Here is a 23,744-nt window from a genome sequence, read left to right on the forward strand (position 1 = left end):
TATTTATTTATTTATTTATTTATTTGTTTGTTTTAAACTTTACCTTCTGTCTTGGAGTCAATACTGTGTGTTAGTAAGGGCTAGGCAATGGGGGTCAAGTGACTTGCCCAGGGTCACATAGCTGGGAAGTGTCTGAGGTCAGATTTGAACCTAGGACCTCCCGTCTCTAGGCCTGACTTTCAATCCACTGAGCCACCCAGCTGCCCCCTCCTATTATCTCTTAAAGGACTTGCCTAAAAGAGCTGTGCCAATGGATAAGCCATCCCACTTCTTTATTTTTTCTAATTAAAATACATTTGAATTCAACAGGAATTCATTAAGCACCTACATATGTGAAGGGTGCTATAGTAGGCATTAGGAACACAATGACAGAAATTAAGAAGAGTACTAAAATGATATTTTTTTTTCCTATGCCTTCCCTCATTCAGGGCAGCTGATGGTACAGTGAGTAGAGTACTGGATCTGGAGTCAGAGAGCCTCAAATTCAAAACTAGGCTCAGGTATTCACTAATTGTGTGTTCCTGGGCAAGTCACTTAATGCTTTTTTTTGCCTCAGTTTCCTCCACTGTAAAACTGAGATAATTATAGGGTTGTGGTAAAGATCAAATGAGCTAATTGTAAAAGTTATTAGCACAATGTCTGACAGTGTAGATTCTATATAAATGCTTATTTCCTTTCTTCTACTTTATTCCAATCAGTACTTTCCAGTCCCACAAGCATTTATTAAGCACTTGTTGTGTACAAGTCATTATGCTAGGTGTTATGGATGCAAACAAAAGCAATAAATGATGTTATCCTTGAGGAAGTCCTATAATATTCTACTGGAGTAATGCAATATATAAACATAAATGTACATACTCTCATTTGAGTAGGGAGAGAGCATTAAGAATTAGGGGCAGCTAGATATCTCAGTAGAAAGAGAGTCAGGCCTGGAGATGGGAAGTCTTGGATTCCAATCTGGCCTCAGACACTTCTTAGCTGTGTGTCCCTGGGCAAGCACTTAACCCAAATTACCTAGCCCTTACCACCCTTTTGCTTTGGAACTGATATATAGTATTGGTTTTAAATCAAAAGGTTGGGGTTAAAAAAAAAAAAGAATCAGGAACATGAGGTCAGGCTTCCCAGAGGACCTGAGTTGTTTGGATGTGTTGTATATCATAGCCAGGTAAAGTCTATGGGTCTTTTCTCTCAATAATATTGTTAAATCATTGAAGGAAATATTAAATTTAGATACAAGTTAGCAAAAATACATTTTCAGGGCGCTAAAAGGCTGTCTGCCCTTTGATCCAGCCATAGCACTGCTGGGTTTGTACCCCAAAGAGATAATAAGGAAAAAGACTTGTACAAGAATATTCATAGCTGCGCTCTTTGTGGTGGCAAAAAGTTGGAAAATGAGGGGATGCCCTACAATTGGGGAATGGCTGAACAAATTGTGGTATATGTTGGTGATGGAATACTATTGTGCTAAAAGGAATAATAAAGTGGAGGAATTCCATGGAGACTGGAACAACCTCCAGGAAGTGATGCAGAGCGAAAGGAGCAGAACCAGGAAAACATTGTACACAGAGACTGATACACTGTGGCACAATTGAATATAACAGACTACTCTACTAGCAGCAATGCAATAATCCAGGACAATTCTGAGGGCCTTATGAGAAAGAACACTATCCACATTCAGAGGAAGAACTGTGGGAGTAGAAACAGAAGAAAAACAACTGCCTGATCACATGGGTCAATGGGGATATGATTGTGGATACAGACTCTAAATGATCATCCTAGTGCAAATATCAATAATATGGAAATAGGTCTTGACTAATGACACATTTAAAGCCCAGTGAAATTGTGGGTCAGCTATGGGAGGGGGTTGGAGGAGGGGAGGGAAAGAACATGATTTTTATAATCCTGGAAAAATATTCTAAATTAATCAATTAAATAAAATTTTAAAAAAACCACAAGAATGAGAAAGAAAAAAAATATTTGCAAGTTCCTTGAATAAGAACCCCTGCCATAAGAGGCAGCAATGAACCAAGCCTTGAAGAAAGTCAAGGATTTTAATAGTTAGAGGTGAGAATCAGTAAATTAATCAATACACATTTATGAAGTGCTTATCATGTTCCAGACACTGTGCTAAATGTTGTTGATATAAAAAGGGGCCCCTACCCTCAAGGAGCTTACAATCTAATGAAGGAGAAAACACGTAAACAAATATATACAAACCAAGCTCTATACAAAATAAATGGTTGATAATGAAGAGAGGGAAGGCACTGGAATTTAGACTGATGAGAAGAAGGCTTTCTGTAGAAGGTGCCATTTTACTTAGGACTTAAAAGGAAGTCACAGAGGTCAATCTTCAGAATTTAGGAAAGAGAGAATTCTGAGCATAGGAGCCAATCCAAGAAAATGCCCAGAGCAGAATGTATTCCAAACTGAGGAATATATCCCGGGCATTTGTGTGTATGTGTATATACATTTAGACACCTCTGACCTTTTAGCTCTAAATCTTATACCCCGAAGCTTATGATTTTAAGCCTAAAAATAGTCAAATATGAATTTAAAAACATTTAGCTCTCTTGTGCATTCAATAAGACTTTCAAGATAATGACTATATATAGATATGAACTCATAAAAATTCCAAGAACTTTGCATAGGATGTATATACATATATAATATATTATAATCATATATTCATAAAATTATAATAATATTACAAAAATTAAAATATATTATATAACATAATATAATTATATTTTATATTATATATAATATATTGTTATATACTTTGTGATATAGTATATAATTATATAAATATAAATTACCATATAAATATATGTTATATTGCAATATTTGCAATTTTATTTTATTATAACTTTATTATAATTATAATATTATTATATTATAATACATTATATATCTATATATATAGCTTATGCAAAGTTCTGGGAACAGTGAGCAGACTAATTGGGCCAGAGCATAGAGTTCAAAAAGAGGATTAATGTGATAAAAGCTTGGAAAAAGACTAGAGCCAGTCTGTGAAAGGCTTTTTAAGTGCAAAGCTAAAGAATTTTCATTCTATCCTGAAAACAGTAAGGAGCATTTGAAGGTTCTGGGCTAGAGAATGGTAAGGCATCTTCTTTAAGGAAGATAATTTGGGCAACTGTATGGTGGATGCTTCATAGAGAGGAGAACCTGGAAGCCAAGAGGCCCTGATTAGGAAGTTAAGTGCCCCCCCCTTCCCAAGGACACCAGAAATCCCCTTTCCCATGAGCCCCTTGTTCACAGATGCCCCAATGACCTAGCACATGCAGCCCCTGGAACATGATACCTACCAGATCTGGTACAGAATCCAAACTTGATCATCTCTTTTCTTTTCCCCTTTGGCTTCTCCATAGCTCACCATTTGCTACCTTGATGTGCTCATGCCTAGTGCAGAGAGGCAGAAGCAGCTGAAAGAACAGTACTGCTTTGATTGCGACTGTCCCGGATGTGAAACCCGGTCCAAGGTAGGCATTATGGGTCTGGAATGGAGACCTTCTCTGGGCATTTCCCAGTGCAAAGCTTGCGGTTTGGAAGATCTGAGTTCAAATTGTATCTTTCTCTGATAATTACTATCTGTGTGATCACGGCAAGCTACAATCTCACAGAATTTCAGCTTTTTCATCTGTAAAATGGGATGATAGTATCTGTCCTACTTACCTGACAGGCTTGTTGTGAGGCTTACATATATAACTTTAAATATATAAACATTCAAATAATATTTATATATATATATAAATATTTAAATAAATATATAACTTTTTAAATATATATGTAAATATATATTAAATATATTACTTTAAAGCACGCTAATTAGGTCAATTATTGTTAGTGGATAAGAGTTTTGTGCTGTAGGAAACCAGTAACAAATGGCTCCTGATGAATTAGTCAGATGTGAATAAAGAAAAACAGTCAAGGGCAACTAGGTGGCTCAGTGGATTGACTCGGGAGGTCCTAGTTCCAAATCTGGCCTCAGACACTTCCTAGCTGTATGATCTGGGCAAGTATTTCACCTCCCACTGCCTAGCCACTGAATAAAAAACCAAACCATTCGATGGCCATTTAGTAGAGGAGGAAGCAGCTCTTTATACCTCAACTTCAGTAGTTTCTATGGGAACTATATTATATAAAACTGAATTATGGCACATTGCAGTAGTTGTTGTTTGTAATGAAAATCCTGAGGCATGGAGGTTAAACGATGGCTATTATCTTTTCTTTGAGAATATAGATAAATTTCCAACTTGGATCACTGGAGAGTTTCCACACTGAAATTCCCTGTAGCAAGGAAACCCAGATCTGGATGCCCCTAACCCCGCCTCAAGAAAAAACATAGAGAAAAAGTTTTCACATCTTTGAGATACTTCCATCCTGAGTGATTAAAATAAAAATTATTTCAGTCTTTAAAGGGATAAACTTCATTTATCTGTAAAATTCATTTATGTAGAATAGTTTGTTCTTAAGTGATATGTGATAAATAAAGTGTTGTCCCCTTTCTATTTCACCACATAGTATAGATGGGGACATTGGCAATATTTTCCATAAAGATAATGCTTTACATATGGGAATGCTTTAAACTTCCAAAGGTGTGTTAATATCTGTCATCTCATCTGGGGAACTGGATGGGTGGATGGGATAGCTATTTGTCCTGAGTGTTGTCCTAAGCCTGGATCTCATATTAGAGAAGAATTGTGTTTTGCCTTGGGACCACAGAAGGAGTCTCAATGGAGTTGGAAATCTTTCTTTTGAATGCTGGCACTACCACTATTCTGTCTATGTGGGCATTAAATTCTCTGGGCCTCAGCTACTTACCTGTAAAATGAGAAGTTTGATTAGTTTAAAATTTCTTTCCAAGCGTATATCTATTATTATTTATAAACTGGTTAGTAGGTGATTTAGGGGGTTGAAATGATCATTTTAAGAACTGAGTTTCACTTTGGCCTTTTGTTTTTATATCAGTGTCATTTCTAGATATATCTTCCCTCTTCTTTTTACCCATGAACCCTCCTTTGTACCAAAATAAATAAATAAAAATAAAAGGTTAAGCCAAACCAACAAATACAGTGATTGCATCTAATATCAGCTAGCTTTTATTAAGCACCTACTATGTGCCAAGCACTGTGCTAAGCCTGTAGATGACATTCTATTATCCATTGACCTTTCCTCCTACTCACCTCTTCCAAAAGAAGGAAGGTGCTTCCTCCTCTCTCTTACAGATCCAAAAGTGATTGTTAAAATTATTCACTCTTCAACTTCATTTTAGGATTCCATTCATCTGCATTACTGTAATCATTGTGTATATCTTTTTCCTGTCTTATTTCACTCTACATCAAAGAAGTCATCTCAAATTCCTCTCAATTCTACATGCTTGTCATTTCATCTAGCACAAGGAGATTCCATGACATTCCTTTGCCACAATATAATCAGCTGTTTTTTTAATTGACAGGAACCCACTCCAGTTCTCCATTTTTTTTGTGTGTCACCCAAGTCAGTACTATTGTGGCATAAATGGGACCTTGCAGTCTTTGACCTCTTTGGAGGTATATATATGGTAGTAGGATGGGAGAGGCAAAGGCTACAAAAGAATTAGTCGTTTCTCTTACATCATTTGGAGAGGTTCTTTTAAAAAAATTAGTTTGTCATTCCTTTGGTGACCTAAGGCATATTTCTTAATCTTTTGGGGGCTCTGGTTTCCCCAGTTTTAGAATAAAAGGGTTAGAATAAACAATCTCTAAAATTCTTTTTGCCTTCAAATATGTGATTCAGGGATCCTAGTCCTAGATCCCTTACAGCTCTAGCTATGAGTCCTATGAAATACATAGTTATTTTCAAGATGGCGGAAAGGTACTAATAATAGGAAGGACTGGGTATAGACCTCATGTAAGAGGGGGAAGTGAAAGCCTGAAAGAAGCTATGAATTTTTTGAGGCTTCGTGGAGGTGGGCAGGCATTCCAAGCACAGGGGAGACAACCTGTAAGGAAGCATGGAGTCACTCAATGGAAGGTCACATGTGGGGAATAGCAAACAGGCCAGTTTGGCTGGAATTGAAGGCCATCGTGACTTCTGATGCCAATGGGGAGAGAGATGAGTGTTTGCTCCACTGCACAGTCTAATTAATGTTGTCCTGACCCAGCATCTGACCTCATGCTAAGCAACATTCACATCAGGTCGGCGAAGGTGACAGTCTGTCCAGAGTGTATTCAGAAGAGTTAAATCGAACTTATAAAAGACAAAGGAAAAAGTTAAACCTCTCTCTGAGGTTCCCATAACAGCATGATTTTCTGCCCACTCCAGCTCTGGCTTTTGCATGCCAGCATATGTGCCAGAGATTGTTCAGGTTCTCTGGAGACTCTTGTGAAGCTTCCATTCTAGCAAATAGCTCCTGGCACTTTTAATGGAACTCAGCACTTGGGACGCTTGTAGATTTACCACCTATCGGGGACTGCAGATGTAGAAAATACTCAACAGGTTCTTAAACGAATGAAGCAATGGTTGGGATTATGTTGTTTGCAGGGCTGGGTTTTTTTTGTTTTTTGTTTTTTTCACCTTTAATTGGGATTATGAGGTTTGGTTTTATCATTGTTTAGTCATTTCCATTGTATCTGACTCTTTGTGACCCCTTTTGGGGTTTTCTTGGCAAAGATACTGGAGGGGTTTGCCATTTCCTTCTCCAGTTCATTTTACAGACGAGGAACTGGGGTAAATAGAGTTAAATGACTTGCCCAGAGTCACACCACTAGGAAGTGTCTGAGGCCAGATTTGAACTCGGGAAGGTGAGTCTTTCTGACTCTCTTCCCAGCACTCTATCCACTGTGCCACCTACGCCCATGAAATATGACATGGTTTATTTTCTTGAGCTGAAAGTTGAGTTAGTATGGTGCAAGCCTTGGGATATGTCAGAAAGGTCACAGTAGACCTTGATGACACCTGGGACTACTGATAAGGAAGATGGCATTTCCCTTGCAATAATCCTGTAATATAGGCGGATCATCACTGCCCCTTTGCACATGAGGAACTGGAAACTCAGAGAGACTGGCTTATCCAAATTCATGCAGTAAATTTGGGCCCCCAAACTGGCAAAATGCATTTAAAAATCAAATATTTATAAGAGGCAATACCAGTTTAAAAGAATGGCCGTTTCTCAGAATATCTCCAAAAGAGGAAGTTTTTTAAAACAGAAAGATCACCAATGAAGATGACTAAGAAAATCATGGCAGCAAATGGCCCATGTGGCTATTTTCTTACCTAGTAGACACTGTTCTCTGCTAAAGTGATCTAGGTATCTGTCCGTTGCTCTGTATTGTTCAACATGGTTTTCAGTGATTTGAATGAAAGAATATATGAAATGATTATTAGATTTTCAGGAGACATGTTGCTGAGAGGGATAGAAGTAGGCTGGTAAAGGTTTAACACCAGATGGAGGAGGGACAGAAATGCACTCAATTACCCTTTATTTTAGTGTTTGTTATTAAATTTTCATTAACAAACTTTAACATTTCATTATTAATGAATTTTAATCTTCATTATTAACATTTTCCATCACTTTTTAATAATAATAATATCTAAAATTTAATTTAGTGCCTATGTGTTTGGCTTTATAAAAATTATCTTAATTGATCCTCACAACAACCTTGGAAGATCGGTTATATCATTATTCCCATTTTTTGCAGATGAAGAAACTGAGGCAGGGAGAGGATAAGTGATTTGCCCAGAGTCAAACATCTAGTAAGTGTATAAAGTTGAATTTGAACTTAAGTCTTCCTGACTCTGGGCTTGATACTCTAGTCACTGTGCCATTTAGCTGCCCCTAGATTTTCTTAAGTCTAGACAGTAAACAAAACAATAAATCTAACCCCAATTTGTAGCATTTGCCAATTTCTGGGGTGTAAATGTTCAGGATGAAAACTTACCTCTAAAGAACTGGTACTAGCCAGCTCCAGCACTCAACTGGGGATAGTTCACCTGGTGGGTGACATACAGGTATCCCACATATCTCAACAGGCTACAAAGATAAGCCAGATCAAATGAGGGCAAACTTAATAAAGTTTAATGTAAAATAAAAAATGAAAAATTTAAAAATTATAAATTATAAATCCTCTACTTGAATTTATGCGATTAATTTCATAAGGAAATCTGTTTGAGTACAAGCTCCTTGAGGGCAGGGACTGTCTTTGGTCTTTCTTTGTATCCCCAGACACATAGTAGCAGGTGATTAATAGATGCTTATTGAATAAATGACTGACAAGGATAGAAGAAATACAGTTAGAAAACATTTCTTGTGAAAAAGATCTGGGGGTTTTAATGAAATACAAACTCAGTATGAACAGCCAACCATATGATGTGGCAGCCAGAAAAGTGAATATAATCTTCGTCTGATCTGAAAGAGGTAGGAAACAATACACTCATCAGGCTCCTACCAATAACATGCCAGGTATTGTGCTAAGTGCTTTACAAATATTATCTGATTTGATCTTCTCAACAACCCTGGGACAAAAGTGCTTTTATTAGTCCCATTTTACGGTTGAGAAAACTGAGGCAAACAGTGGTTAAGTGACAGACTCACCTAGCTAGTCATTGTCTGAGGTCATATTGGAACTCAGATGTTTCTGACCAGGATTCTTTATACTGTTCTGATTTGATATGTAGGTGGTAATCCCATTTTTATTCTACTCTAGGCTAGACTATTGTTTTTGGTTCTGGGTACAACATTTTTAGATAAAAAGCTGGAGATCATCCAGATGACCAGAGGCAGCCTAGTGGTGTAATGTTGAAAGTACTGGACCTGGAATTAAGAAGACCCGAGTTCTAGTATTGCCTCATAAGCTTATTAGCTGTGTGATCCCAGACACTTCATTTCATCCTTTTCAATCTTGCTTTCCTCATCTGTAAAATGGAGATGATAGTAATAGCACCTAGTTCCCAGGGTTATGGGGATGATCAAATGAGAAAATATCTATAAAACCCTTTGCAAGCCTTTAAAGTGATGACAAACTCAAAGAGAAACAAGCCCGCCCCCCCAAAGTGTACACAAGGATCCCTGCATATTGACTTAGAAAACCACTAGTGTTTATCTCTCTATTAATACATCAAAGTAAGAAACCGCATTTTAATTTGGTTCGTGCCACATTCAGTGGTGTTGTTGGCCATATGGAGCCTGCAGGTCATGTTTTTGATACCTCTGTTATATATTATGCAGGAAAGGCCATCCAGGATCATAGGATTCTGGATTTAGAACCAGAAGGGAATTTTGGAAGTCCTCTTGTTTAGCCCTCTCAATTCAGAGAGGAAGAATTTCAGAAGTGAAATGCCTTTCCCCCTGTCATTAAGAATAACTGTCTGAATTAAAACCCACATCCTCTAACTCTAAATTCTACACTCTTTCTGCCACATTGCCTCTTTGCATGGACATATAGTTTTTAAAAGATTAAAGGGTGTAGGGAAGTTTCTTCTTGAGAAGATGGGATCAGGGGCAGGGCGGTGCTAAAGCCAGCTCCAACCAATTCTCCAGTGATTGTTAAATTTTTGGTGAAAGTGTATATAACTCAGAAATTGGCCAACTATAAATCAAGGTTTGAAATATTCTTTTTGTAATCGTCTAGACTCAAAACGTAGGGCAGTTTGGTAGCCTAGTGGATAGAGGACTTCAGTTAGAATCTGGAAGACTTATCTTCATATGTTCAAGTGTGACTTCAGACACTTACTAGGTATGTGACTGGCCAAATTGTCTAACCTTGTTTGCCTCAGCTAGAAGGAAATGGCACACCTTTCCAACATCTTTGTTATGAAAACTCCAAATGGAGTCACAAAAAGTTAGAATCATGATTGAAAATGCCTGAACAACAACAGTAATAATTAGCCTCAAAAAAAAAGTGATAGATAACATTTTAATAATGTAGTTCAAACTGTAAATCGTGTCCTGCATATATATGTATTGTGGGGGGAGCCAATTAAGAAATTAATATAAATACAATATAATGAATATAAATATATACACTATCTATAATATAATATAAAATATAAAAATAATATTAACATATGTTAATATAATATAAATATAAAAATAATTTATGAGTTTTCAGTAGGGGAAACAAGATAGCTTTCTTCAAATATTTTTAGGGTTGTAATAAGAAAAAAAGAGTTTAATTTGTCTTATTTCATAGTCTCGAGGGCAGTGCTTAAAAGCAGTGGATGGAAGTTGAAGAGATTTAGGCTTAATAAAATGAACCCTTTCCTAATGATTAAGGCTGTGCAAAAGTAGAATGGGCCTCAGGTCATCAGGGGTTGGCTTTTTGTAGAGTTGTTCCAGCAGAAGCAGGGGGACCACTTGTCAGAGATGGAGTGTGGGGGATTCCTATTTCAGAAAGAGTTGGAAGAAACAACCTATTCTGTGATTTCATAAAGAAAGGGTGATGGGGTCAATATCTTTACTGTCACTCATTTCCCATTCTTTGGAGGTGACAACTTGTTTCTAAGGTCTGTATTGATGTCACTGCAATCACTTGCAGGGCTTTCTCATTTTTATCCTTTTGTCTAATTTGGTTTTGATTTTGGCCTTTGCCCCAACTAGTTAGTGATCCAACTCCCCAGTCACAGCTGATTCTTCATGAACAGCTGTGCCTGTAGCCTTTCCCCTTCTTGCTTGGAAGGTAGAGTTCATTCAATTTCTTATAATGTTGTTTGTAGCACCCTTATACCCAGCGCCTTGCAACTCTCTTGAATAAAATATTTATGGTGTGTTATGAGATTTCTTAAGTGTCTGTGAACTGTTGACCTTTTCTATTTCTTGATCCTGAACCATATTTTCAAGTATTTATGTTGATAGTTCAGGATTAATCAAAGAATCCCTAACCAATTGGCTCAACACAGTCCAATTCATGAAATTATTGGAGTCAATAGGCACATGAATGTAAGTCTTTCAGATTTAGAGAAACCCATTCACATATGAAAGGCATGTGAGGTTCTGAGAAAGCCTTCTCCCACTTATGTGGGGCAATAGGGGAAAACGAAAGTTTAAAATTTAAACCTGCCCTACTAGTTTGAAAATCAATTTAGAGGAGCAGATAGGTGTCTTAGTGGACTATGAGCCAAACTTGGAGAAAGGAGGTCCTAGGTTCAAATCTGGTCTCAGATGCTTCCTAGCTGCATGTTCCTGGACAAATCATTTGACCCCCACTGCCTAGCTCTTACCTCTCTTCTACCTGGGAACCGATAAACATTATTTATTCCGAAATGGAAGGTGAGGGTTTAAAAAAAATCATTTGAAAAGAAAATCACCTAGGGAGGAAAAACCCAACTCTTGAGAAGTCCCCTGAGAGAGTGCAGCAAAGAGGGGACAAGGGCAATTTCTTTTCTTGGTTCTTCATTGACAGAGGCTCAGGGTACAACCAAATGAAGCAGAAATCTCAATTGCAAAATTGAGTTGCCAAAGAAAAGATTTTGGAGTCCAGTAGCAAGACCTGAGATCCAGATTAGAAGATGGTGAAACTATACATAATCTCCTACTTGTCTTAGCATTGTGGGTTGAAGTGATTTCTTAAAGTGCATCTTGGGCCAGGATTTGAACAAGACCAAAAGCTAAGGGCTAGAGAAACAACAGCCAATCAGTAAAGTGGCATCCATTAGAGCAACATCAGTCTAGAGGTATCCATGATTTCTGTGCAAGGTACTTCTTAGGAGCACAAAGTTCATTATCTCAGGTAAGTTAGAAACCAGAGTCTACAGCTAAGAAATGTACAGAAGTCACCAATGAATCAGTGTCTAGTGGATTCTACAAGAACATCACCAGCTTTTTTGGCCTTTCTCCAGTATGCCTGACAAGTTGTATTCCCTAGGTGTTTCTCTCTACTAATGACCTCTATGTGTGCCCATTTTCCTGCTGATGCTGGATATATTTGTCCCTAATTTGAGGCTAGAATTTGAACCCATATCTTTCTGGCTTCAAGACCAGCTTCTTATCCATACAACCCTTTTATAGGTGTATGTAATACATATTTTAAAAAATTCATTAGTTAATATTAAAAGTCCCAGAAATCTCCCAATCTCCCCATAAGAGAAGGCATCATTTGGCAAAAAGATATTTGTAAGTATAAAACTATGTCTTGCTTGTTTCAACTTATCAGTTCTTTCTATGGAGGTGGACCTACAGAAGTCATTCTTCAAACCATCTTTCTGATGCTGTATATAATATACTCATGGTTGTACTCATTTCACTCTTCATAATTTCATGTAGGTCTTTCCATGTTCTTTTTTTTTTAAATCAACCTGCTTGTCATTTCTTGTGATGCAGTAGTATTTCATTACAATCATGTGCCACAACTTGTTTAGCCATTTCCCAGCCAACAGCCATCCCCTCAATTTTCATGTGGCCTTCTCAATGATGCTTGAACAGTACTTATTTGTACATAGCATGGGTGGGTGAGTGGGTGGTAGAGAGAGGATTAACTTAGTTCGGATTAGAAACATGAATTTGATTGTTTAAAAATTTATAGTTTTTAAGCATGTCACCTCAAACTTGGTTAACAAGAGCCTTATATGTAGTAGGTGCTTAGTACTTGCTTACTGCATTGAATGAAAAGTGCTGGCAGGTAGAAGTACTTACAGGACTTGCTTTAATGATTACATTTAAATGTTTTTTTTTAGCTATCCTTGTTTTTAAAGGTTTTATTTTTTCTTAAAAAAATACTGGTATCTTTTGTTTTGACATCATCTTAATTTCCAAATATGTCCCTCCCCTCTTCCTTGTCTAGCATATTATCTATTATAATAAAGAAGGGGGGGGGAAGAGACTCTCCCCCAAAATTAGTTTCACAAAAGTAGCCAACACATTGAGAAATGGTCTGGTAAAATGAAAAGAGCACTTACTTTAGCACTGGATCACCCGAGTCTTGACTCTGTCACTTTCTTACCTATAAAACCATGGGCAAATCACTAAACACCTTTGGGCCTTGGTTTCTTCATATGTAAAATTAGAGGCTTTGAATAGACAACCTTTAAAATATCCTGAGACTTCCGGGTAAACATGGCAGCTGTGTAGACCCAGGAATTTTCCTCTCCTCACTACCTACCAATATAGACTACCTCAAAAAGTAAAAAAAAAAAAAGCAAATTCATATGAACGAAGGGACTCTACAGCATTGAAGGTACATGCAATTTGGACATTTCCACACTATAAGGGGGTGAAATAGCTTCCACTAAAATGCGAGCTTATCAAACCTCCCCCACCCCACCTATGGAGCCAGAGTCAGAGCCAGTGGGCTATAATCAGTGAGTGAGTGTGGGGCACGTCTAGAGTGAGCAAGAGGCAGTTCCAAGTCCTTGGCAGCTGACTAAGACCACCATAGACCTACCTCTGAGAGCAGCTAGACCTGAGACCCCAGCAGACTGAAGAGTGCAGACCTTGGGCGCCTGCACAGAGATAGCACAGAGAAGGACAGTAAACACTAGAGGCTGCAGAGTCTTGAGAGGTAGCCTCAGACAAAAACCACACTCCTTACCTCCATAAATAGAGAACTTGCCCTCCTCACTCAGACTCCTTAATGGAAAGGGAAGGAAAAATCACCATAGTGATGGCAAAAAATGCCCAGGAAAACACCTTCCAAACACACACACACACACACACACACACACACACAAACCAAGAAGAAGGCATTGACCCTGGATAATTTTTATGGAGGAAAAATTCAGACTACAGAGGAAATAGTAGAACAGTACATACAAATGAATGCCCCCAAACCTTCCAAAAAATGGAAATTGGCCACAAGTTCTTCAAAAATTAAAATCGGAGCTTATCAAAAAGTCGGAAGGATTTTGGCAAGAGAAGTGGGAAATAGTTCAAAAAGAAAATAATAGTTTAAAGGACAGGAATGCCCAATTGGATAAACAGCTAGAAGCCACAAAAAGCATGATAGACCAAACCAAAAAGGAAAATCAAAAGATCAAAACAGAAAAACAGTCCTTAAAGACCAGAATTAGGCAACTCAAAGCCAATGGTCTTGCAAAACAGCACAAATTAAAGAAGCAAAATCAAAAGACTTATAAAATAGAAGAAAACATAAAATATATCACTGACAAGAATATAGATCAGGAAAAACCAGTCTTGAAGAGACAATTTGAGAATCATTGGTATACCTGAAAACCCAGAAATAAACAGAAATCTTGACATCATACTACAAGAAATTATCCAAGAAAACTTCCCTGATGTTCTTGAATAAAGGGGCAAAATAGACATTGAAAGAGTTCATAGAACACGCTTTCAAAAGACAACCCCCAGGAATGTAATTGCCAAATTCATGAGCATCCAAGCTAAGGAAAAAATTTTACAAGAAGCCAAAAAGAGACAATTCAGATATTAAGGGGCACCAATTGGGACCACAAAAGATCTGGCAGCTTCCATACTAAAAGACTGCAAGGCTTGGAATATGATATTCAGAAAGACAAGAGAATTGGGTCTTCAACCAAGGATCACCTACCCATCAAAACTGACTATATACTTCCAGAGGAAAGTATGGGCATTCAACAAAATAGAAGATTTCCAAGTATTTGTAAAGAAAAGACCAGAACTAAGTGGAAAGTTTGATATCCAAACACAAAGATCAAGACAAATATGCAAAGGTAAATAAGAAAGAGAGAGGAAAGGAGGAAAAATGTTCTTTATTTAAATTTCCTTCTTTAAGGGCTTCAATGAGATCAAATTGTTTACATTAAGATATGGAAAAATGTTATTTGTAACTCTCAAAAATTATATTCACTATTGACAGAGTTCCGGTCAAGATGGCGGCTTAGGGAAAGCTAAAGTTCAGATCTCCTGAAACCCTTCCTTACCGATCTCAAACTGAATGCTTCTAGGGCACCAAAATTCAAAACGATCAACAGCATAGACCCCGGGAGTCCTCCTCCTGGACCTGGACCTGGATCAAAAGGTACGCCCCCCCCCCAAAAGCCAGAACCCGAGACCACTCGGACCTAAGGGGTAGGCAGAAGGAAGATCCTAGGACCCATCCCCCAACCCAGAGCGCCGAGTCCGAGTCTGAGGCAGCAGAGGCAACCTCAGAGCCCCACGGCCTGCTATTCTGAAGACCACTTCCTGAAAACAACCTAACCCAGTCAAGGGGGCACCCAGACAGCAGGGAAACAGAGAGAGACGGGAGAGCTCGTAACCCCCTGGGAGGAGCCCTCGGAGCTCCGGGAAGCCACGGCCCCTCCCCCTCAGAGAGCAGGGTCTTCTGAAACAACAGCAACCCTCAGGACTGGTAAAAGGGCCTCAGGAGCTGGCTATTCTGAAGGCCACATCCTGAAAACAACCTAATCCAGTTAAGGGGGCACCCAGACATCAGGGAAACAGAGAGAGAGAGGGGAGAGCTTGTAACCCCCTGGCTGGATCCTTCCATCGAAGTCTCATGAAAAAAGTCCCTGCCTCAAGGCATACTAAATTCAACCCAGGGAAAGTTAATCTCATTAGGAGTCCTCAGAGCTCTTTACAGAGCCACGGCCCCTCCCCCCGCAAAGTGCAGGTGCTGGCCGGCTAAGGCACAGGAACAAGGGCCAAGCTAGGCTTACAGCGTGGAAGTAAGGCAAAGGAGAAGCATCAGGAAGGTGCCAAGGAGAGGAGGGCAGTAACAGGGACACACCAGCAACTCCTGGCTTCCCGGGAAGACAGAACAACAACTGCATAGAACGGACAATCTGCCTAGGGCTAAAACCTCTGAACACCAGACAGAGATAAGAAAAACTAATCCCCCCACTCAGATAGAGATGGCAAACTCCACAGAAGCACCAAAGTCCCAAAATTAAGAAAACAAAACAAAACAAGAAGGGGGCGACGTTGGATACATTTTATGGAGCAAAAATACAAAACACAGAGGAGATAGAAGAGGAAACACAAACAAATGCTCCGAAACCTTCCAAAGGAAATGGAAACTCTCCACAAACCCATGAAGAATTTGAATCTGAAATGATCAAAAAGATAGAAGCCTTCTGGAAGGAAAAGTGGGAAATAATGCAAAAGAAATTCACGAATCTACAAAACCAGTTTGACCAAATTGTAAAAGAAAACCAGGCTTTAAAGCAAGAACTAATAAAGCAAAGCCAAAAGACCAAGAAATTAGAAGAGAACATAAAATATCTCACTGACAAAGTGACAGATTTGGAAAATAGAGGGAAAAGAGATAATTTAAGAATAATTGGAGAAATCAGCCCCTTCAAGATGGCGGTGTAAAAGCAGCAAAAGTTCAGACCTCCGAAACCCTTCCCTACCGATCGCAAACAAAGTGCTCCTAGGCCACCGAAATTCAAGCTGAACAACAGGATAGACCTGGGGAAACCTCCTCCTGGACCTGGATCAAAAGGTACCGCACCCCAAAAGCCAGAACCCTAGATCACTCAGATCTAAGGGGTAGACAGAAAGAAGGTCCCAGGACCCATCCCCCCCAACCCAGAGTGCTGAGCCCAAGGCAGCAGCCGGAACCTCAGGGCTCTGAGGACTCACCTTGAAAGCAACCCGAGCCAGTCTCTGGAGCGCCCAACACAGACGGCAGGGAAGCATAGAGAGAAGGGGGAAGCCTGTGGCCTCCTGGCTGGGTTCTTCCCTCTGGGTCTCGGGGGAGGACCCAGCTTCGGGGCACCAGCTGAGCCCAATCCCATCGGGAGCCCTCAGAGCTACTGAAAGGACAGAGGGCTCAGGGCTGGCAAAGGGGTGGCTCCGAAGAGCCTACCTTGAAAGTAACCCGGGCCAGTTTCTGGGCACTCAACACAGACTGAGGAAGAGGAGGTTGCTGCTTTTCTCTTTCTTCTTTTTTTTTTGGCTCCTGGATCATTCCGCCCACACTACCTGAACCTAATCCCATCAGGAGCCATTAGAGTCCAGGCAAGCCACGACCCCTCCCCCCTTAGAGAGCAGGGTCTTCTGAAAGAACCAGCTGAACCTAATCCCATCAGGAGCCCTCAGAGCTACTGAAAGGACAGAAAACTCAGGGCTGGCAAAGGGGTTGCTCCAAAGAGCTTTCCTTGAAAGTAACTCGGCCAGTCTCTGGGCACTCAACACAGACTGTGGAAGAGGAGGTGGCTGCTTTGTTTTTTTTTCCCCTTCCCTTTTTTGGCTCTGGGATCTTTCGGCCCACACCACTTGAACCTAATCTCATCAGGAGCCCTCAGAGTCCAGGCAAGCCACAACCCCTCCCCCCTTAGAGAGCTGGGTCTTCTGAAAAAACAGAAACCTAGAGGCGAAGTCAAGATGGCAGCCTAGAAGGAGCATAGACCTGGCAGCCTGGCCAGAGCTTTAGAGACCCTCCATATCTGCTCCAGCCGTCCACGAAGTTTAAAACTCAGAATAAACCCATCCCAAATAAGCTGAACTCAATCCCATCAAAAGTCTCCAGAACATAGGGAAGCCCAGGCTCCCCATCCATCCTCACTGACTGCTGAACTTTAAGCCAATCAAAAGCCTCCAGAGGACAGGAAAGCTCAAACCCCCAACAACCCTCCCTCAGAGATTACACCAAGAGATCCTCTGTTAAAGCTCCAAGAGGGGAGACTGATAGAAGTCCCTAAAAAACAAAAAAATGAGAGGAACAAGAGCACAGACAAATACAGGGAGGAAAGAAGGGGTGAATTTGAACAAACAACAGAAACAGAAGAAAGAAACTACAATAGACAGCTACTACTCACCAAATGGAACAGAGGGGGAGAGATCAGCAAACGATAAACCAGAAATCCCAGCGAATTGGATACAGGCTGTGGAAGAACTCAAAACACAGCTAAGAGAGGCTGAAGACAATTGGGAAAAGAACTTAAAAATTAAGATAAGTCATCTGGAAACAGAGGCACTTGAACTAAAACAAGAAAATAGTGTCCTGAAAGCCAAAATCATCCAGCTGGAAAATGAGGCAAAGGAGATGAAAGATGAAGCAAAGGAGATGAAAGACGAGATAAAGAGGATGAAAGACAGTCTTCAAAGAAACTCAGACCAGAAGGAAAAAGACGACCAAAAAGCCAAAGATGAAATCCAATCTTTAAGAACCCGAGTAAAACAACTAGAATCAAGTGACCTCACAAGGCAGCAGGACACTATAAGACAAAACAAAAAGAATGAAAAAATTGAGGGAAATGTGAAGCATCTCATTCACAAAACAGACGATTTAGAAAATCGTTCAAGAAGAGACAATTTAAGAATAATTGGACTACCAGAAGACCACGACAAAAGAAAAAGCCTGGACATAATACTAGAGGAAATTATCCAGGAAAACTGTCCCGAAATCCTAGAACAAGAGGGGAAAGTGGAGATTGAAAGAATCCACAGATCACCCCCTGTTTTTAATCCCCAACTGACAACACCAAGAAATGTTATAGCCAAATTCAAAAACAATCAGATAAAAGAACAGGTATTACAAGCTGCCAAAAAGAAACCATTCAGATACCATGGAAACATGGTGAGGATAACACAGGATCTGTCTGCATCCACACTGAAGGACCGAAAGGCATGGAATATGATATTCCGGAAAGCAAGGGAACTAGGCCTACAGCCAAGAATAAAATACCCATCAAAACTGACTATATTCTTACAGGGGAAAGTATGGTCATTTAACACAACAGAGGAATTCCAAGCATTCATAAATAAAAGACCAGACCTGAACAGAAAATTCGAAGTCCAACCACAGAATTCAAGAGAATCATCAAAAGGTAATTAAAAAAGAGGGGAAAAACAACAACAACAACAAAGGGTTTTTTTTAAGAGACTCAATAAGTTAAAATGATATGTATCCCTATAAGAAAAGAGGTCATTGGCAACTCTTAAAAACTGTTGCTATCACCTAAGCAGCTAGAAGAACTACACTCAGAGGGAACAGTGACAAACTGTATAGGATGAAAGGACAAGACATAAATAGGTATATAGATATATGCATGCATAAATACATATACATGTGTATGTATATATATATACATGACTAAAGCTAAAAAAGAAAAGAGGTTATGACTAAAAGAAATGGGAAAAGAAACAAATGGGGGTAAATTTATATGTCACAAAGAAGCTCATGGCGGGAGGGGGGAGAACATCGATACACTGGAAGGGTAAAGAGGTCGGAGATAGGAAATATTCAACTCTTACGTACTTTGAAACTGACCCAAAGAGGGAAGAACAATCCAATCCATTGGGGAAGAGAATAGATTTGCGCCCTATAGAGGAGTAGAAGGGCAAAAAACAGACTGGTGGGGAGGGAAGCAGTACAAGGGAGGGAGAGGGTGGGGGGGAATTTTTAAAAAGACTACAGGGGAAAATAAGGGAGGGAATTAGAAGGGAGGGGGGTAGAAAGGGAAATACAAGGGGGACTGATTTAAAGTAAATCACTGGACTAAAAGGTAGAGCTGAAGAAGAAAGGTTAGAATTAGGGAAGGATATCAAAATGCCAGGGAGTCCACAAGTGACAGTCATAACATTGAACGTGAATGGGATGAATTCACCCATAAAACGTAAACAAATAGAAGAATGGATTAGAATCCAAAACCCTACCATATGTTGTCTTCAAGAAACACACATGAGGCGGGTTGACACCCACAAGGTCAGAATTAAAGGATGGAGTAAGACCTTCTGGGCCTCAACTGACAGAAAGAAGGCAGGAGTGGCAATCATGATATCTGATAAAGCCAAAACAAAAATAGACCTGATCAAAAGGGATAGGGAAGGTAATTATATTTTGTTAAAAGGGACTCTAGACAATGAGGAAATATCATTAATCAACATATATGCACCAAATAATATAGCACCCAAATTTCTAATGGAGAAACTAGGAGAATTGAAGGAAGAAATAGACAGTAAAACCATATTAGTGGGAGACTTGAACCAACCATTATCAAATTTAGATAAATCAAATCAAAAAATAAATAAGAAAGAGGTAAAAGAAGTGAACGAAATCTTAGAAAAATTAGAATTAATAGACATATGGAGAAAAATAAATAGGGATAAAAAGGAATACACCTTCTTCTCAGCACCACATGGCACATTCACAAAGATTGACCATACATTAGGTCACAGAAACATGGCACACAAATGCAGAAAAGCAGAAATAATAAATGCAGCCGTTTCAGACCACAAGGCAATAAAAATAACGATCAGTAATGGTACATGGAAAACCAAATCAAAAACTAATTGGAAACTAAACAATATGATACTCCAAAATCGTTTAGTTAGAGAAGAAATCATAGAAACAATTAATAATTTCATCGAGGAAAATGACAATGGCGAGACATCCTTTCAAACCTTTTGGGATGCAGCCAAAGCAGTAATCAGAGGTAAATTCATATCCCTGAGTGCATATATTAACAAACTAGGGAGAGCAGAGATCAATCAATTGGAAATGCAAATAAAAAAACTCGAAAGTGACCAAATTAAAAACCCCCAGCAGAAAACCAAACTAGAAATCCTAAAAATTAAGGGAGAAATTAATAAAATTGAAAGTGATAGAACTATTGATTTAATAAATAAGACAAGAAGCTGGTACTTTGAAAAAACAAACAAAATAGACAAAGTACTGGTCAATCTAATTAAAAAAAGGAAGGAAGAAAAGCAAATTAACAGCATCAAAGATGAAAAGGGGGACATCACCTCTGAGGAAGAGGAAATTAAGGCAATCATTAGAAATTACTTTGCCCAATTATATGGCAATAAATACACCAATTTAGATGATATGGATGAATATATACAAAAATACAAACTGCCTAGACTAACAGAAGAGGAAATAGAATTCTTAAATAATCCCATATCAGAAAATGAAATCCACCAAGCCATCAAAGAACTTCCTAAGAAAAAATCCCCAGGGCCTGATGGATTCACCAGTGAATTCTATCAAACATTCAGAGAACAGTTAATCCCAATACTATACAAACTATTTGACATAATAAGCAAAGAGGGAGTTCTACCAAACTCCTTTTATGACACAAACATGGTACTGATTCCAAAACCAGGCAGGTCAAAAACAGAGAAAGAAAACTATAGACCAATCTCCCTAATGAATATAGATGCAAAAATCTTAAATAGGATACTAGCAAAAAGACTCCAGCAAGTGATCAGAAGGGTCATCCACCATGATCAAGTAGGATTTATACCAGGGATGCAGGGCTGGTTCAATATTAGGAAAACCATCCACATAATTGACCACATTAACAAGCAAACCAACAAGAACCACATGATTATCTCAATAGATGCAGAAAAAGCCTTTGATAAAATACAACACCCATTCATATTAAAAACACCAGAAAGCATAGGAATAGAAGGGTCATTCCTAAAAATAATAAACAGTATATATCTAAAACCATCAGCTAATATCATTTGCAATGGGGATAAACTAGATGCATTCCCAATAAGATCAGGAGTGAAACAAGGATGCCCATTATCACCTCTATTATTTGACATCGTACTAGAAACACTAGCAGTAGCAATTAGAGAAGAAAAGGAAATTGAAGGCATCGGAATAGGCAAGGAGGAGACCAAGTTATCACTTTTTGCAGATGACATGATGGTCTACTTAAAGAATCCTAGAGATTCAACCAAAAAGCTAGTTGAAATAATCAACAACTTTAGCAAAGTTGCAGGATACAAAATAAACCCACATTAGTCATCAGCTTTTCTATATATCTCCAACACAGCTCAGCAGCAAAAACTAGAAAGAGAAATCCCATTCAAAATCACCTTAGACAAAATAAAATACCTAGGAATCTACTTCCCAAGACAAACACAGGAACTATATGAACACAACTACAAAACACTCGCCACACAACTAAAACTAGACTTGAGCAATTGGAAAAACATTAACTGCTCATGGGTAGGACGAGCCAACATAATAAAAATGACTATCCTGCCCAAACTTATTTATCTATTTAGTGCCATACCCATGGAACTCCCAAAAAATTTCTTTACTGATTTGGAAAAAAGCATAACAAAGTTCATTTGGAATAACAAAAGATCAAGGATATCCAGGGAAATAATGAAAAAAAACACTAATGAGGGGGGCCTAGCAGTCCCAGACCTCAAACTATATTACAAAGCAGCAGTCATCAAAACAATTTGGTACTGGCTAAGAGACAGAAAGGAGGATCAGTGGAATAGACTGGGGGCAAGCGACCTCAGCCAGATAGTATACGATAAACCCAAAGATCCCAGGTCTTGGGACAAAAATTCACTATTTGATAAGAACTGCTGGGAAAATTGGAAGACAGTGTGGGAGAGATTAGGAATAGATCAACACCTGACACCCTACACCAAGATAAATTCAAAATGGGTGAAAGACTTAAACATAAAGAAGGAAACCATAAGTAAATTGGGTAAACACAGAATAGTATACATGTCAGACCTTTGGGAAGGGAAAGACTTTAAAACCAAGCAAGACATAGAGAGAATCACAAAATGTAAAATAAATAATTTCGACTACATCAAATTAAAAGGCTTTTGTACAAACAAAAGCAATGTAACTAAAATCAGAAGGAAAACAACAAGTTGGGAAAAAATCTTCATAAAAACCTCTGACAAAGGTTTAATTACTCAAATTTATAAAGAGCTAAATCAATTGTACAAAAAATCAAGCCATTCCCCAATTGATAAATGGGCAAGGGACATGGATAGAGTTTTCAGATAAAGAAATCAAAACTATTAATAAGCACATGAAGAAGTGCTCCACATCTCTTATAATCAGAGAGATGCAAATCAAAACAACTCTGAGGTATCACCTCACACCTAGCAGATTGGCTAACATGACAGTTATGGAAAGTAATGAATGCTGGAGGGGATGTGGCAAAGTAGGGACATTAATTCATTGCTGGTGGAGTTGTGAACTGATCCAGCCATTCTGGAGGGCAATTTGGAACTATGCACAAAGGGCGATAAAAGAATGTCTACCCTTTGATCCAGCCATAGCACTGCTGGGTCTGTACCCCAAAGAGATAATGGACAAAAAGACTTGTACAAAAATATTCATAGCTGCGCTCTTTGTGGTGGCCAAAAATTGGAAAATGAGGGGATGCCCATCAATTGGGGAATGGCTGAACAAATTGTGGTATATGTTGGTGATGGAATACTATTGTGCTCAAAGGAATAATAAAGTGGAGGAATTCCATGTGAACTGGAACAACCTCCTGGAAGTGATGCAGAGCGAGAGGAGCAGAACCAGGAGAACATTGTACACAGAGACAAACACACTGTGGTATAATCGAATATAATGGACTTCTCCATTAGTGGTGGTGTAATGTCCCTGAACAATCTGCAGGGATCAAGGAGAAAAAAACACTATCCAGAAGCAGAGGACAAACTGAGGGAATAGAAACACCGAGGTAAAGCAACTGCCTGACTACAATGGCTGAGGGGACATGACAGAGGAAAGACTCGGAGCGAACACTCTGATGCAAATACTAACAACATGGCAATGGGTTCAAGTCAAGAACACATATGATACCAGTGGAATCACGCGTTGGCCACGGGGGGTGGGAGGGAGGAAAAGAAAATGATCTTTGTCTTTAATGAAAAATGCATGGAAATGATCAAATAAAATACTATAAAATTAAAAAAAAAAAGAATAATTGGACTTCCAGAAAAGCCAGAAATAAACAACAAACTCGACATCGTAATACAAGAGATAATCAAAGAAAATTGCCCAGAGATTCTAGAACAAGTGGGCAATACAGCCACTGACAGAGCTCACAGAACACCCTCTACAATAAACCCCCAAAAGACAACT

At 38.9% G+C, this 23,744-nt stretch overlaps 1 protein-coding gene across 1 annotated transcript in view; it reads left to right on the top strand.

The window, feature by feature from the left end:
• SMYD3 (SET and MYND domain containing 3) overlaps positions 1 to 23,744 on the top strand; it is a 1,068,189-nt gene that overhangs the window by 788,500 nt on the left and 255,945 nt on the right. The window contains exon 8 of the mRNA XM_056816053.1: positions 3,390 to 3,500. Coding sequence (XP_056672031.1) covers positions 3,390 to 3,500 — 111 coding nt within the window. The remainder of the gene's footprint in view (positions 1 to 3,389; positions 3,501 to 23,744) is intronic.

The sequence above is a fragment of the Monodelphis domestica genome, chromosome 2, assembly GCF_027887165.1.
Source record: "Monodelphis domestica isolate mMonDom1 chromosome 2, mMonDom1.pri, whole genome shotgun sequence".
Taxonomy (NCBI): domain Eukaryota; kingdom Metazoa; phylum Chordata; class Mammalia; order Didelphimorphia; family Didelphidae; genus Monodelphis; species Monodelphis domestica.